Genomic DNA, 17,262 nt, shown 5'->3' on the forward strand with positions numbered 1-17,262 from the left:
CTACATTTTTATGCTCTTGGATGTATAACCTGATGTCACATACAGCATGTTCAAGTGGGGTATTCATAGACTTTGAGGCCACATAGTGTATAAACAGAATTTAGTAATTAAATCGAAAAGTTCGATATTGTTATACGTCGCACTGACAAAAAATAAAATAAAAGCACTGTGTCACTCCCATCAAACAGTCCAACTTCAGTGCTTACTGTGTAACATGGCGATCAATAACTTATCTTGCCTAATTTTATGGGTTAGTGCATTGTGGTGCAACATTTGGCATAATTTTTCCATATGACACACACAAGTCTGGGTTTAATCTTTTCATAAACATCTACTTCATTGTTTGAAAGAGATTGATAACAGTTACACATTCTAAATATCCACCTAACAAAATTTGTCTTAATTATCTCCATCAAATCAATGAGACACAAAATGTGATGTACAAAAAAATTTGATGTTTCATAAAAAAATTCTACTTAACAACTCCTCCTACTCTATATATGCAATTCCAACTTCAATTCAACTGTACATATAATGGAAGTGAAAGGATAGTTTAGTTTTTGACTATTATTAAACTTCAAAAATTTCTCAAAGTATTTATGTAGGTATCTGTGTACAACTAACATACAGCCATACTTACATTCAAGTTATGTACAAGCAGATTTTGTAAAATTGATGTGTTCCACACCATTTTGATATATCACATACATCATTTATAGAATAAGAAGTTAAACAACAACTTAATACATACATACACTATATTTCTTAAAATTGCTCTCAAAATTCTGGAAGTGCTATTGTTATTCTTAAGGTGACACTTATAACATTGTTACAGAAACTTACAGATCAATGAGAGTTTTTTTCTACTGACACTCATTTTGTATGCTACAATATGATTTTTGCTATATACTTGAAAAGTTGTATTAAGAAAAGTGACATTGAGCAAAATACATTTTTAATTTTTAGTACAACAGAACTAAATCAGAATAAGCCAGAAAAAACATTTGGCACAATCTCCTACATGTCACACAGTCAAAACATCTTATTTAATGATATTTCAAGTGACATTTTGAACAGACATGAACTAGAACTAATGTGAACACACTTTACACATGAAACAGCTATGATGCAAGAATGATTGATCCAGTGTCTATAAAAATTTGCAAGCTTGTTATATCACAAGCTGACAGTTTTTTAATATAATAATGTTCAAATTTAAATTTGGTGTAATGTACACACCTGCAAACAGGTGAAATGATCACTCAACATCCAATGAATCCACATTTTTAAGAAAGAATTTTATAGTTTATGTGGAATTCATTCTTACTGAAAATTAAGGACGTTTAATATCAGCAGTAATAATTTATCTCACAATATTTCTAAACTATACAGGGGAAACTACAGAGAGGGAGGGAGAGATGAGAGAATTACACCGAAGTAACTGTATACTATTTGAAACAATTTTTTTTATTTTTTATTTTTTTTTGGGGGGGGGGGGGGGGGTGTTATGGGTTATATATGTGACTGACTGGCATACTGCCTTCACTATGAGAAGCTGTGATTATACAAAAATATTGTTGAATAACAATAAAATATTTTATAATGGGGAAGCTCTTCATCACAGCAGATGGAAGTTAATGTCTATAGTTGCCGACATATGGGGTTTGGAGACTGGAGAATAGGACATTTCAGGCGACAGCCATTATTGTAGTACAATTCAACTTTCCCCATTACTATGATACCTTAAATGTATTTACACATTAACAACATGTACAACAGTGCATTTGGTGGGAGCATTAGGATTGGGTCTAATTCAATAATGATTTTTTTTACATGAAGTTAAGGATAACACCAAGCACCATATTCCTGTCCTCTTACAGGAACTTAACATTAGATTCTTTCAAGTGTACCATACTTACAGTGGGCCATCATTCTCCTCCAACAATTATCCCAAAAAGATTTAACAGCACTGACACTTCATTCTACTGGATATCACAGTTTTTTGCAATGCCTGACAGTTTGTAACAAACACTGAGTAAGTACTGACATTTGGCTTTTATGTTAAGACTTTCCATTACAATGTAAAAAATAAGGATTTTTATATATATAAACAGTCTGTTAAGTGTTTTAATATTTTACAACAAACTCAACTTAGAATTGAGTTTTACAGTTAAAATAAATTATCTAAAATCATAAAACTTGATGTATGTATTTCATATACTATAAACAACAAATCTCTGTCATATTTTAAATAAAGTGTAATTTATAAAATATATGGAATTCAAATGACATTCTTATCATCAAATTGTAAGCTGTCATCAAAAATATCCCACGGGAGAGCATTATATCATGATTCTGAAAGAATCTCTTCTATTGTTTTGTCGTCATGAAGGGGAGAGTTACTAAGGGCAGGTTCACTTTCTAAAAATTCCCTCAGTTCTGATTCTAAATCTGGCACAAGGCTGACAGATGCTTCATTATGCTCTGCATGTGATGAAGTGCCTTCCACACCAACGTCTATTACATGTCCACTTGCTAAGGGTTCACTAAGTATTACTGGCATCTCACTGCCACTTGTTTGGGTTAATGCACTCTGTACAACATTATCAACGTCCATCATAACTGCACTGGTCTGATTCACTACCTGCTGACTTCTGACAGCCATAGGTAACTTTTCAAAGTTTATGTTTGGAGGAACAATTTCACTTGGCAAAATTCCCATCGCCTTCCTTATAGATGGAACAGGAGCAACTGAAGCAGGTGGCAGCTTTTTAGCCATATCCTTAAGACTTTCTGTTATTCTATCCGCTGAAATACAATCAAAATAAATGTGGTTAAAATAGCGATAGTGTATTATTAGAAAATAATTTGTTGGGAAAGTAACTAAGAGCATGGAATAACTAAAATAAAATTGTTGTGTGTATCTAAATTGCACATTTATTACGAAATATAAAATAAGATTGTTGTGAAGTTAATTTATAGACTGCCATAATGTATAATAGTAAGATATGTGGTATTTTAATATGAACAGTGTGTGTGTGTGTGTGTGTGTGTGTGTGTGTGTGTGTGTGTGTGTGTGTGTGTGTGTGTGAAGCTGAAAGCTGTTCGGTGACTGTAAATCTATTGCAGAGAAATCACTGACTTCCATTTGATTCACATAGTTATACTAACCAAGGAAGTTATTTTCATCCGTTAGAACATGAGCAACACTCATCATTACTCACTAAGGCAAAGCAAACATTTCGTTCTTAAAATAAGTATATTCATATATTTGACATTTCCTCTCTATATATTTATGGTGTGGTATGATTAAAAAATCAGTCTTTCAGTTCGTTACCTCACTGAATCATTTTAAAGGGAACATGATTGTGGATTTCCTGGGAAAGTACTCTCCATTAAAATTGGTAGTTTTCGTTGGCAACAAACCGGAGCAGGCGCTTGAAATATTGGACACTACTTGTTAATGACTGTAACCTACAACCTAACAAACAGGAGCAGAAGTGTCTGTTAATGTACACTGACCATCATCTTCATATGATGTGCTATTACTTAATCTTAATGGAGTGATTTTAATATTAGAGAGCAATCTTCTAAGAACCAAAAGCTTTAAGTTTGCCTCTAATGTAATGTATACATACAGCACTATCATGTGGTAACCACTGGCTAGAATGACTTACCATTATTTTAAATTGCCATAAAAACTTCATTCAGCCAAGCCAGGTTGCATTTTGTTTTGATGCAGGTTAATGCAGATTAAATGTTTTACGTAATGCTCTCATCTACATTAAACTGATTATTACTATCCACCAACCTAATAAAGGAACATATTAACTATCTCCACTATGGTGGATTTACCAGGTTGTAGCAGCAATGCTCTTGTCTAACCAATATAAGCTTTCCCATACTGATACAGTATCTTATATACATCAGGATTCCTCGACCTCAAATCATTATTAAGACAACCAAGGAGAGCTCTAATTTTGCTCAGTTGGCATATTCAAACAGTGCATGGAGGTACTGGTTCTTATTTCTGAGTTTACTGTAAGCACAATGTCCTGGAGTTTTTATCAATATATGAGGGCTTCCATTACGCTCTACTTCTATTGTAAACTTAATGCTGGGATGAAAATAATCAAAATGTTATGAGAAATAGTTAAGAGCATCTATTCAATGTGACTTGAACTTGAACATTTTGTCAAGGACAACCAATCTCTGCATAGATAAAGCATTCATGTAAAAGCAAATTATTTTAATTTACTGTCCCTTTCAGCTACTGTTATGGAGATCTTTGTTCCATTATTCATTCACACACAGTTTTTCAAAGATCCCATCATGAGTTCAATACTTATGGAGGCTGTAGGAGTCGAAGCATATAGTACTACAGAGATACAAGCTATGATGATTTGCTTTTTTAGTATTTGTAATTATTACTTCACACACACACACACACACACACACACACACACACACACACACAAAACCGAACGGCTCTGCAGCCCCATTTTTGTTCATTCCAAACATGCAGTGTAATTAATAGCATATAGGGCTCATTCCCAATCAATGCTCTAATTCAAGGGTGTCAAACTGCAGCCCAAATCAAATATTTGCACAGCCCACGGTTCTCAGTGTAACACTATTAGCTGAGTACTCAGCATTGGCAGAGTATGTACTTACTCCAAATTTCTATGAGTTCCTCTCTTACTCCTCTCATACACTCTATCTCCTACTCCCTCCTCTCTCTGTCCGTCTCGTTCTACCCCTCTCCCTATCCATCTCATTCTCCTCTCTCTCGTTGTTCACCACCTTCTCCCCCTCTCTGCTCATCACTCCCTCTTCCCTATCTACATCTACATTTATACTCCGCAAGCCACCCAACGGTGTGTGGCGGAGGGCACTTTACGTGCCACTGTCATTACCTCCCTTACCTGTTCCTGTCGCGTATGGTTGGCAGGAAGAACGACTGCCGGAAAGCCTCCGTGCGCGCTCGAATCTCTCTCTAATTTTACATTCGTGATCTCCTCGGGAGGTATAAGTAGGGGGAAGCAATATATTCGATACCTCATCCAGAAACGCACCCTCTCGAAACCTGGCGAGCAAGCTACACTGCGATGCAGAGCGCCTCTCTTGCAGAGTCTGCCACTTGAGTTTGCTAAACATCTCCGTAACACTATGACGGTTACCAAATAACCCTGTGACGAAACGCGCCGCTCTTCTTTGGATCTTCTCTATCTCCTCCGTCAGACCTATCTGGTACGGATCCCACACTGATGGGCAATACTCAAGTATAGGTCGAACGAGAGTTTTGTAAGCCACCTCCTTTGTTGATGGACTACATTTTCTAACACTCTCCCAATGAATCTCAACCTGGTACCCGCCTTACCAACAATTAATTTTATATGATCATTCCACTTCAAATCGTTCCGCACGCATACTCCCAGATATTTTACAGAAGTAACTGCTACCAGTGTTTGTTCCGCTATCATATAATCATACAATAAAGGATCCTTCTTTCTATGTATTCGCAATACATTACATTTGTCTATGTTAAGGGTCAGTTGCCACTCCCTGCACCAAGTGCCTATCCGCTGCACATCTTCCTGCATTTCGCTACAATTTTCTAATGCTGCAACTCCTCTGTATACTACAGCATCATCCGCGAAAAGCCGCATGGACCTTCAGACACTATCTACTAGGACATTTATATATATTGTGGAAAGCAATGGTCCCATAACACTCCCCTGTGGCACGCCAGAGGTTACTTTAACGTCTGTAGACGTCTCTCCATTGATAACAACATGCTGTGTTCTGTTTGCTAAAAACTCTTCAATCCAGCCACACAGCTGGTCTGATATTCCGTAGGCTCTTACTCTGTTTATCAGGCGACAGTGCGGAACTGTGCGAACACCTTCCGGAAGTCAAGGAAAATAGCATCTACCTGGGAGCCTGTATCTAATATTTTCTGCGTCTCATGAACAAATAAAGCGAGTTGGGTCTCACACGACCGCTGTTTCCGGAATCCATGTTGATTCCTACGGAGCAGATTCTGGGTTTCCAAAAAGGACATGATATGCGAGCAAAAAACATGTTCTAAAATTCTACAACAGATCAACGTCAGAGATATAGGTCTATAGTTTTGCGCATCTGCTCGACGACCCTTCTTGAAGACTGGGACTACCTGTGCTCTTTTCCAATCATTTGGAACCTTCCGTTCCTCTAGAGACTTGCGGTACACGGCTGTTAGAAGGGGGCCAAGTTCTTACGCGTACTCTGTGTAGAATCGAATTTGTATCCCGTCAGGTCCAGTGGACTTTCCTCTGTTGAGTGATTTCAGTTGCTTTTCTATCCTTGGACACTTATTTTGATGTCAGCCATTTTTCGTTTGTGCGAGAATTTAGAGAAGGAACTGCAATGCGGTCTTCCTCTGTGAAACAGCTTTGGAAAAAGGTGTTTAGTATTTCAGCTTTACGCATGTCATCCTCACTTTCAATGCCACCATCATCCCTGAGTGTCTGGATATGCTGTTTCGAGCCACTTACTGATTTAACGTAAGACCAGAACTTCCTAGGATTTTCTGTCAAGTCGGTACATAGAATTTTACTTCCGAATTCACTGAACGCTTCACACATAGCCCTCCTTATGCTAACTTTGACATCGTTTAGCTTCTGTTTGTCTGAGAGGTTTTGGCTGCATTTAAACTTGCAGTGAAGCTCTCTTTGCTTTCACAGTAGTTTCCTAACTTTGTTGTTGAACCACGGTGGGTTTTTCCCGTCCCTCACAGTTTTACTCAGCACGTACCTGTCTGAAACGCATTTCTACATCTACATCTACATTATTACTCTGCAATTCAAATTTAAGTGCTTGGCAGAGGGTTCATCAAACCACAATCATACTATCTCTCTACCATCCCACTCCCGAACAGCGCGCAGGAAAAACGAACACCTAAACCTTTCTGTTCGAGCTCTGATTTCTATTATTTAATTTTGATGATCATTCCTACCTATGTAGGTTGGGCTCAACAAAATATTTTCGCATTCGGAAGAGAAAGTTGGTGACTGAAATTTCGTAAATAGATCTCGCCGCAACGAAAAAAGTCTTTGCTTTAATGACTTCCATCCCAACTCGCGTATCATATCTGGCACACTCTCTCCCCTATTATGTGATAATAAAAAACGAGCTGCCTTTTTTGCACCCTTTCAATGTCCTCCGTCAATTCCACCTGGTACGGATCCCACACCGCGCAGCAATATTCTAACAGAGGACGAACGAGTGTAGTGTAAGCTGTCTCTTTAGTGGACTTGATGCATCTTCTAAGTGTCCTGCCAATGAAACGCAACCTTTGGTTCACCTTCCCCACAATATTATCTATGTGGTCTTTCCAACTGAAGTTTTTCGTAATTTTAACACCCAGGTACTTAGTTGAATTGACAGCCTTGAGAATTGTACTATTTATCGAGTAATCGAATTCCAACGGATTTCTTTTGGAACTCATGTGGATCACCTCACACTTTTCGTTATTTAGCATCAACAGCCACCTGCCACACCATACAGCAATCTTTTCTAAATCGCTTTGCAACTGATACTGGTCTTCGGATGATCGTACTAGACGGTAAATTACAGCATCATCTGCGAACAACCTAAGAGAACTGCTCAGATTGACACTCAGGTCATTTATATAGATCAGGAACAGCAGAGGGCCCAGGATGCTTCCCTGGGGAACACCTGATATCACTTCAGTTTTACTCGATGATTCACTGTCTATTACTAAGAAAAAAATGACCTTGCTGACAGGAAATCACGAATCCAGTTGCACAACTGAGACAATACCCCATAGGCCCGCAGCTTGATTAGAAGTCGCTTGTGAGGAACGGTGTCAAAAGCTTTCCGGAAATCTAGAAATACGGAATCAACTTGAGATCCCCTGTCGATAGTGGCCATTACTTCGTGCTAGCTGCGTTGCACAAGAACGATTTTTCTGAAACCATGCTGATTACGTATCAATAGATCGTTCCCTTCGAGGTGACTCATAATGTTTGAATACAGTATATGCTCCAAAACCCTACTGCAAACCGACGTCAATGATATGGGTCTGTAGTTCGATGGATTACTCCTACTACCCTTCTTAAACACTGGTGCGACCAGCGCAATTTTCCAATCTGTAGGTACAGATCTATCGGTGAGCGAGCGGTTGTATACGATTGCTAGGTAGGGAGCTACTGTATCAGCGTAATCTCAAAGGAACCTAATTGGTATACAATCTGGACCTGAAGACTTGCCCGTGTTAAGCGATTTGAGTTGCTTCGCAACCCCTAAGGCATCTACTTCTAAGAAACTCATGCTAGCAGCTGTTCGTGTTTCAAATTCTGGAATATTCCATTCGTCTTCCCTGGTGAAGGAATTTCGGAAATCTGCATTCAATAACTCCGCTTTAGCGGCACTGTCATCGGTAACAGTACCATCGGCACTGCGCAGCGAAGGTATTGACTACATCTTTTACGATTGCCTTGAACTTTTTCCATAAACACTCAACATTGTCAGTGTCGGAACACAAATTTTCATATTGATCTGTTAGGTAGTCTGAAATCTGCCTTCTATTACTCTTGCTAAACAGATAAACCTCCTTCCCCTTTTTTACATTCCTATTTACTCCCATATTCAGGGATGCTGCAACGGCCTTCAGGGATGCTGCAGCGGCCTTATGATCACCGATTCCCTTGTTCTGCGCTTACAGAGTCGAAAAGTTCTGGTCTGTTTGTTATCAGTAGGTCCAAGATGTTATCTCCGCGAGTCAGTTCTCTGTTTAATTGCTCAAGGTAATTTTCGGATAGTGCACTCAGTATAATGTCACTCGATGCTCTGTCCATACCACCCGTCCTAAACATCTGAGTGTCCCAGTCTTTCTGTCCAGTTCCCCTTCATCTCCTCTCTGTTCAATTCCCCTTCATCCCCGCTCAGTCCGTCTCCTCCTCCCGCCTATCTATGCCCATCTCCTCCTTCCCACTCTTTGTCCATCTCCTCCTGGCCCCTTGTCTCTCCATGTTATCACTCCCACCCCAATAGAAGGTTGCTGGTTTTTAACTCTAAAGTATGTTTTTCCAGATAGTAAGTAACAAGTGCACAAAATTTGGTTGAAATCGATCCAGGGATTTAGGAGCAGCTCTTTGCCCATGGCCTTGCTCACATATATTTCAATGCAATCTAATGTATTTCAAACATATTTGAACACATAAAGGGTGGGGCAAATGAAAGTGGCCCGCACCATATAGCCAACATTTTGAAACTACTTGCAGCAGCATTACTGGAGGAAGAAAAGGCCTATGGTTATTTCCAACAGGATGGAGCAAATGCCCCTACAGCCGACTGAATCTTGGAGCACATGCCTGACAGAGTTGTTGGTAGAGGTCAGTCTGATCACTGCCCTAGCTGGCCACCTATGTCACCTGACCTGTCAGTGTGTGATTGCTTTGTGTGGGGAGCCCTCAAGTCTAAGGTGTATCGCAAAAACCCTCATAGTCTTCAAGAACTACAGCAGAACATTTAGGACGAGACTGCAGCAATTCCAGCAGTCAAGCTTCTATCAGCCATCATAAAAAAAAAAAAAAAAAAAAAAAAAAAAAAAAAAAAAAAAAAAAAAAAAAAAAAAAAACTTCAAATGGCTCTAAGCACTATGGGAGTTAACATCTGAGGTCATCAGTCCCCTAGAACTTAGAACTAATTAAACCTAACTAACCTAAGGACATCACACACATCCATGCCCGAGGCAGGATTCGAACCTGCGACCATAGCGGTCGCGCGGTTCCAGACTGAAGTGCCTAGAACTGCTTGGCCACTGCAGCTGGCAGCCATCATCACCTTGCTGACCAGGGCCCAGAAGTTCCAAGAGATGAATTGTGGTCACTTTAAACATCTGCTACAGTCTGGTTAGTATAGTATTTTCTTTCCTCTGTTGTGTTTCTTTGTACTTTGGAACTCTGTTCTCCAGCCCACTTTTATTTGCCCCAACTTGTATAACACCTGTACTCCTCTAGAAGTTCACCTTGTAGTTTTTGTTTCCATGCAGCTCAATATATGTGAGCTCATATCAGGCAGATGGTGGTTTTTATCCAGTGGTTCTTTCAAGACAGCATGCGATACATGCACCAAGTTTGGATGAAATCGACCCACTGGTATAGGTGTAGATGCGGAACGTACATACATACATACGAACATATACACATACATCCACTTTTATAACATATATGGATGCATCTAGTAAGTAACAGCAGCTGAATCTAAAAAACTTCATCTAAAGATAAGAGCTTAGAAGGAGTGTAGTTTTCCTGCACACAAATAGTAACAAATAAAAATATTTACACACACATTAATTATTTTCCTTGCCTCAGGAGTAGAAGGATAAGTACAATAGCTACTGCGGAATTAGAGGATATGAGAAAGGGGCTGTTTGATTTTTTCCCCTCCATTTCTAACAACTCCTGGCCGTGTGTGCTTTGAATCGATCAGCTGATATGGTACACATTTCAAGCGCAAGTAACATGGAATCGTGAATGGGCATTATAGAGACGATCATGTTCAAATGCAGTACATATGTGTAGAAAGGAACATGAAATTAAATTAAGGCTGTTGTAACACAACACAGCCCAACCAAAATTGTCGTCCCCCCCCCCCCCCCCCCCCCCCAAAAAAAAAAAACACCTAGATATTGCCTCCACACCATTTTAAAAGATCTTCCACTACCCCACAGATCACCGAGAACGTCAGGATTATCCTCACCAAGTTTCACCTCATGATGATGATGTGTTCAGTAGCTTTAGGGCAGCTGAGTCCTATTGGCTCTCAGCGGATTGTTCAGTCATTGTCCTCTGTACCTGACCTGCAGTGAAAGTCCACTGCACCAAATGACAAATGATCTGATGACTGCTTTGCAGATAATGGGTTTAGTGCTTTTAGAATAGTTCACTTCATAATAACATCAGTAACAGTGGACCTGGGTCCACAGAACACCTGAATTTGTAGAGTTTTAAAATTATGCCAGATTCAACTAACTGAATTGTATTTGATGTCTTATTCTGATAAAAAAAAACACACCAGTGATGCCAATGCATTGAGCCTCCACTTACATAGCTTTGAATGAATAATCTACAACCAGAAAAAGTAAAACCAAGAGGTTGTCTGGAGACGAGACTCCTGGTTTCATTGTGTGTGTGTGTGTGTGTGTGTGTGTGTGTGTGTGTGTGTGTGTGTGAGGGAGAGAGAGAGAGAGAGAGAGAGAGAGAGAGTGTAAAAATACATACCTAGATGAACTTCTCCATCTGAAGCATGTGGTACTTGTGATAAATGCATAGGTGGAGGAAGACTCAACCTGTCATTCTGAACTTGTTGCAGCTTCTGAATGAGAGATGAAGTTTGTTCTAACTGGGACTGCATTGCTTCATCACCGGCTTTTTGCTCACTGGGATAAAATGACTTCTCTGAAAGGAAATTTCATGGAAATGTAATGTAGAAATGAAATTTTTCATTATTTAATATAAACTACATAATAGAATCAATTATTCAATCTGTATATTGAGCAAGCAATAAAGGAAACAAAAGAAAAGTTCGGAGTAGGTATTAAAATCCATGGAGAAGAAATAAAAACTTTGAGGTTCACCGATGACATTGTAATTCTGTCAGAGACAGCAAAGGACTTGGAATGGACAGTGTCTTGAAAGGAGAGTATAAGATGAACATCAACAAAAGCAAAACGAGGATAATGGAATGTAGTCGAATTAAGTCGGGTGATGCTGAGGGAATTAGATTAAGAAATGAGACACTTAAAGTAGTAAAGGAGTTTTGCTATTTGGGGAGCAAAATAACTGATGATGGTCGAAGTAGAGAGGATATAAAATGTACACTGGCAATGGCAAGGAAAGTGTTTCTGAAGAAGAGAAATTTTTTAACATCGAGTATTGATTTAAGTGTCAGGAAGTCATTTCTGAAAGTATTTGTATGGAGTGTAGCCATGTATGGAAGTGAAACGTGGACAATAAATAGCTTAGACAAGAAGAGAATAGAAGCTATCGAAATGTAGTGCTACAGAAGAATGCTGAAGATTAGATGGGTTGATCACATAACTAATGAGGAGGTATTGAATAGAATTGGGGAGAAGAGGAGCTTGTGGCACAACTTGACTAGAAGAAGGGATTGGTTGGTAGGACATGTTCTGAGACATCGCGGGATCACCAATTTAGAACTGGAGGGCAGCGTGGAGGGTAAAAATCGTAGAGGGAGACCAAGAGATGAATACACTAAGCAGATTCAGAAGGATGTAGGTTGCAGTAGGTACTGGGAGATGAAGAAGCTTGCACAGGATAGAGTAGCATGGAGAGCTGCATCAAACCAGTCTCAGGACTGAACACCACAACAACAACAACGTAATAGAAACACAGTATACTCACCTAATACGTCAAGAAAACAAGTATCTAAACCAAAATCCTTTATTGTCTTAAGCTGGTTCATATCCACTTTTTTCTCCTTCAAAGGCGGCACATTTTCATTATTTACTACGTTGGAATAATTTCCTTTGCCTTCTAACATCTGTTTTATTTTCTCCTCCTCTTCGCGTAACTTTCGCCTTTCCTCCAAAATCTTTTTTGTTTTGCTATGTTCCCCACTAGTCAAAAGGTCCAGAAGATTGTCTACCATTGTGAGGGTATAATCGTTATCCTTGGCAAAATCCAAAATGCTGAAAAATAAATGAAGATATCATCATTTAATATCCATTTGTGAATGCTTGATCATAGAGCACAGGTCACTGTGATCCTATGCAACAAACAAATAAAGTAAGTAACAAAAATGAGTAAAAATCAAACAAGGAAACAAAGGAAAAGAACAGGGAAGGAAAATACTCAGTTTAATGTCCTGTCAACAACAAGGCCATTAGAGACAAAACTCAAGCTTCAGTTGGGAGTGGAATTTGACCACATCCTTTTCAAAGGAACCACCCAGGCATTTGCTTTAAGTTATTTGAGGAAACCATGGAAAACCTAAATCTAGATAGCCCAAAGGGCATTTGAACCACTGTCATCCCGAATATGAGTCGTGTCTTACCACTGGGCTACCTCGCTCGGTAGTAAAATAACAGGCAGGCAGAGAGTGAAAGCTGTGAAAAAAATAGCAACACACGTAATGAGCTTTACTAACGAATACGACTACATCAAGTGCTACTGTTACTCGATAAAGTGAACTATTCATCATGTCAAAGTGTGAACTAAGCTGATTACATGACTAGGCACAACCATGTTCCAGTTCAAAGTAGTGTGCTTTGTCATCTCATAGTGCAAGCATGGGAAGTGATTATGGAAAATGTCTTCTTGGACAGGTATGAAAGCCTGCTGTTAATGATGGCATGAAGATGAAATGAGTGACAGTGCTGATGATATGCGCAAGAAAATGTTAAACTGGAAGAAGTCGATTGCATGCTAATTATAGAAGGGACACAACGCGGGGCAGGGTGGGATTCAAGTATTTACCCCATAAAAGAAGAAGCAAAGTGCACACAGTAAATATTCCACTTATGATGGAGATATGTATTATTAGGTAGCAATTTCTGCAGTAGTAAGACCAACATAAGGAAATACAAACTTCATGAAAATTTCACAGTCCTACTCGCAAAACTACAAAGAAAAGACGCTCTGGGAAAAAAAGTTCATGTCTATGGGGTTTTGTTTTCCAAGGTGGCAGAACAGACAAGAAATCATGTGTGAACAAAGATGACATAGTAGCAGAAAGTGCCCATAACATTAAGGAAGCATCACAAAGCAGCCAGTAGTTTATAACAATGTGTTTTCATACAAATTACAGAGTGAACAAATATTGGTAAAATTACAATGTGTGAAGAGAATTGACAAACAGAAGTAACGGCCAACATATAGTTTTGTCCCTTGAGCTCTTCTCAAACAGCAAAAATTTGGACTATCATCCAAACAAGGATTTTAAAAATTTCAGAACACACATAAAGATGCAGTTTATTTCAGGATTACAGCCTAGAAGAACAGTCATTTCTGATAATGCTCCTAGTCACACAAGAACTATGAAAATGAACCACATTCATATAGTTTGCCAGAAAAGAGGAATAATGCCACGGCTGGCCAGTAATCGCATACATTATGAGCAAGATCTAATGAAAACTGAGCTTTTAACATTAGTTATTTAGCACCGACCTACTCTGTTTATTTCACTGCCGAAATTTTGGAAGAAACTAGATTTACTTAATTTTGATTGCCACCACACCATCCAGAATTAAACAACACAGAATTGATTTGGAATCTTGTAAAGAAAGAAAAGACTGAAGAAAATGTGTGATTTTTTATTATTTTTTAAAAATTATTATTATTACTATTATTATTAGAATACAGGAGGAAAATGGTAGGTCACATGAAAAAAATATTTGACAAGAGATGCTTTGATGAAGGAGAAAACTGTAAACGTAATAATATTATTCATCATGAATATGAGCGAATAATCGTCATCATGAGTCATGACTGAAATGGCAGATAACGAACTGACAGGTATAAATGAGATAAGATAAATACACTGTAGGCCCTGTTTCTGTTCTTGTACTTAATTGACATTTATTGTGGAAATGCATACAGCGGGAGAACCTCCACACATGATCATTTGCAGTATTGACTGTGTGTCATGCAATATTTCCACTTCACAGCTTAGATACTGCACAGTTCAGGCTGCTAGGATATACAGTAAAGCAGTGTCAAATTAGGCATGGAGCACTGCCATAGGTGTGGGGGTCGACAGGTGTTTGCTTATTATTCTTATTACTATTACAATCATGAAAAATTATGGGTGGAATACAACCAATAGGATGAGTAAAGATCCCGAGGCAGAACTATCTGTGAAATCAGATATCATACACCAATTACCAGCAATTCCTTTACATTTTTTAATCCCATAAGATTTGCGAAGACAAGATTAGACAAATTATAGCACATACAGAGGCTTTAAGCTGTCAATACTTTCTGTGCTCCAACTGTGATTGGAATGGGAAAAAACCCCCAAGATATGATACTGTCTTAAGTACCCTCTACCATGTGTTTCACAGCACTTTGTAGGGTGCATACATAGATGTAGTTTCAGCTTCTTCCCTCAATACTTCGTAGAACAACGTCACATTTATAGATGTAAAACACAAACTGTGTACATTCTACAGTATTAAGTTATTCAGTGGAACAGTTTTCAGCTTACAAGCCCATCTTCAAACAAAAAATCATAAAAAGCAATACAAGACTGGTATATAACTTTAAAAAACATATACTACACACAGAGTGCCGAAGCAAAAACAGAGAAATAGCATATTTGATAGTGTTGTTGAGAACAAATAAGTTAAACAATACAAGCTGCATTCCAATTATAATATTTCAGATTTTTTTCTCTCACAAAAAAGTCACACCAAAACTGTGGATATAGTGTCACTTCTAGGTATAATTTTCCAGCAGCCATACACATTTTTCACAATTTTGATGTAATGATTCCATGGTTGTTTTAAATGCCTCTTTGGGAGTCTGGTTTGAACACTGGAAATATCGCTGCTGCAATAGTGGCATGGTTAGTGAACGTGTGACCACAGTGAGTGTCTTTCATTGTTGGTAACTGATAAAAGGCACAAGGAACCTGGTCAGGTGAGTAGGGGGCATGAGAGATACTTCAAAGTTGTCATCACAAAGAGAAACAGCAGTGTCGCACTTGCAGAATATGCTGCCTCGGTGAAAGAGCACACGTGGTGTCTTTTCCAAGCATTTTTCATGCAATGCTGTAAGGAGCTTGTCCTTCCAAAATATCTTGGTAGGATGCGCCTATTACCATAGTGGCCTTTGAAATGCAAAGATTAAGGATTATGCCATCGCTGTCCCAGAACATGACCACTATCATTTTTCCAAGCACTGGCGCTTACCCAAAATTGTTTTGGTGGCAATGAGTGTGTGTGCTTCCACTGAGTTACCTGGTGCTTCGTTTCAGGATTGAAAAATGGCATGCATGTCTCATCCATCGTCACAATTGATGGAAAGGAAGTACTACTCATGCCATCATCACACCTCAACATTGCCTGGCAACATGCCACATGAAAGCCTTGTGATCACCTGTCAGCATTCATAGCAATGACCTACGGGACACTTTCTCATTTTCACACCTTCATGCAGGACTGTGTGGACACATCCCACAGAAATGCCTACTTTGAGACTGATGTGTCCCACACCCATTCAGTAATCCTCCAAAACAACTTTCTCCACTTGCTCGACCACGTCGTCAGCCTGGCTGGAGCATAGAACACCAAAGCATAAGAAGTGCAAGGCCCACATCACAATACAGAAAGAGACAACAGCAGCAGCACTCTAAGTGGCCTGGCAGTGAATTTCAACATGAGAAAATATGGTGTAAAACCCCACATTTTTAATTTGAAAGTGTGATTCACAAGACAATATTTTCCGCTTATGTTTATGGGTGCACCTAATAGTCTAGCAGTAAAGTGTGCGCCTGGAAACTGAAAAGTTTTAGAGACCTTGCAAAGTAATATAGTCAAGATATCTCAATAAAAGCTAATATTAACTTCTGTAAGCTGCATGTCACCATGTAAAATTCTGTAGATGACATGGTGGTTGCCTTCTGGCTATAAAATTATTTACAGGTAAAACCCAATACTGCAATACTAACTACGTGATTATTATCAAGTAGAAATAACTGTGCTCTAGCATACGCCAGAACCTCGGAATCATCTGAATTGACATGGTATAGAAGCTGGCTTCATTGCCCTGTGTTCATTATCACAACTTCTTGTGCTCTTTGAACTGCACTGTAAGTTGCTTGTACACTGCTTTATTTTGGCATGTATCTGTAATACCGTTTGGAGCAAATGATTCCACATTTGTATTTGTTTCATATAAAACAGAAGCTGATTTCAATCACGTAATGTTTAGTGTTCTATGGGCTTGTGTATGTATGTTCCTGCTTACAAATCTGTGTGTGAACAGCTCAAATGATTTTGTTGCATGAGGGTATGCTGGAAAGTGATGCCTCCGATTGTTTTTATTCTGTTCTGATTATCAGTTTAGGTATACCATGCACATTAATCAGTCGACTTTCCTGCTTTGCTGACAGAAGTTAAAACCCTTTGTCACAAGAGGGCTCTGAATTATATTCAGGCTCCCACTCTCGGCTGATATATGTTTACAGATCGGTAAGTTAAGTGTTTATGTTTTTCTGTGTTTCCATGTAGTA

General features: G+C 38.8%; 1 protein-coding gene across 3 annotated transcripts in view; it reads right to left on the minus strand.

Moving 5' to 3' along the window:
• Positions 1–583: 583 nt before the first annotated feature.
• LOC124615943 (bromodomain-containing protein 7) overlaps positions 584–17,262 on the minus strand; it is a 116,545-nt gene continuing 99,866 nt past the window's right edge. For all 3 annotated transcript variants that reach the window (XM_047144142.1, XM_047144139.1, XM_047144141.1), the window contains 3 exons: positions 12,432–12,718; positions 11,289–11,465; positions 584–2,808 (listed from right to left, as the gene is read on the minus strand). In XM_047144142.1, coding sequence (XP_047000098.1) covers positions 2,348–2,808; positions 11,289–11,465; positions 12,432–12,718 — 925 coding nt within the window. In that variant the 3' untranslated portion in view covers positions 584–2,347. The remainder of the gene's footprint in view (positions 2,809–11,288; positions 11,466–12,431; positions 12,719–17,262) is intronic.

The sequence above is a fragment of the Schistocerca americana genome, chromosome 5 (genome assembly GCF_021461395.2).
Source record: "Schistocerca americana isolate TAMUIC-IGC-003095 chromosome 5, iqSchAmer2.1, whole genome shotgun sequence".
Taxonomy (NCBI): domain Eukaryota; kingdom Metazoa; phylum Arthropoda; class Insecta; order Orthoptera; family Acrididae; genus Schistocerca; species Schistocerca americana.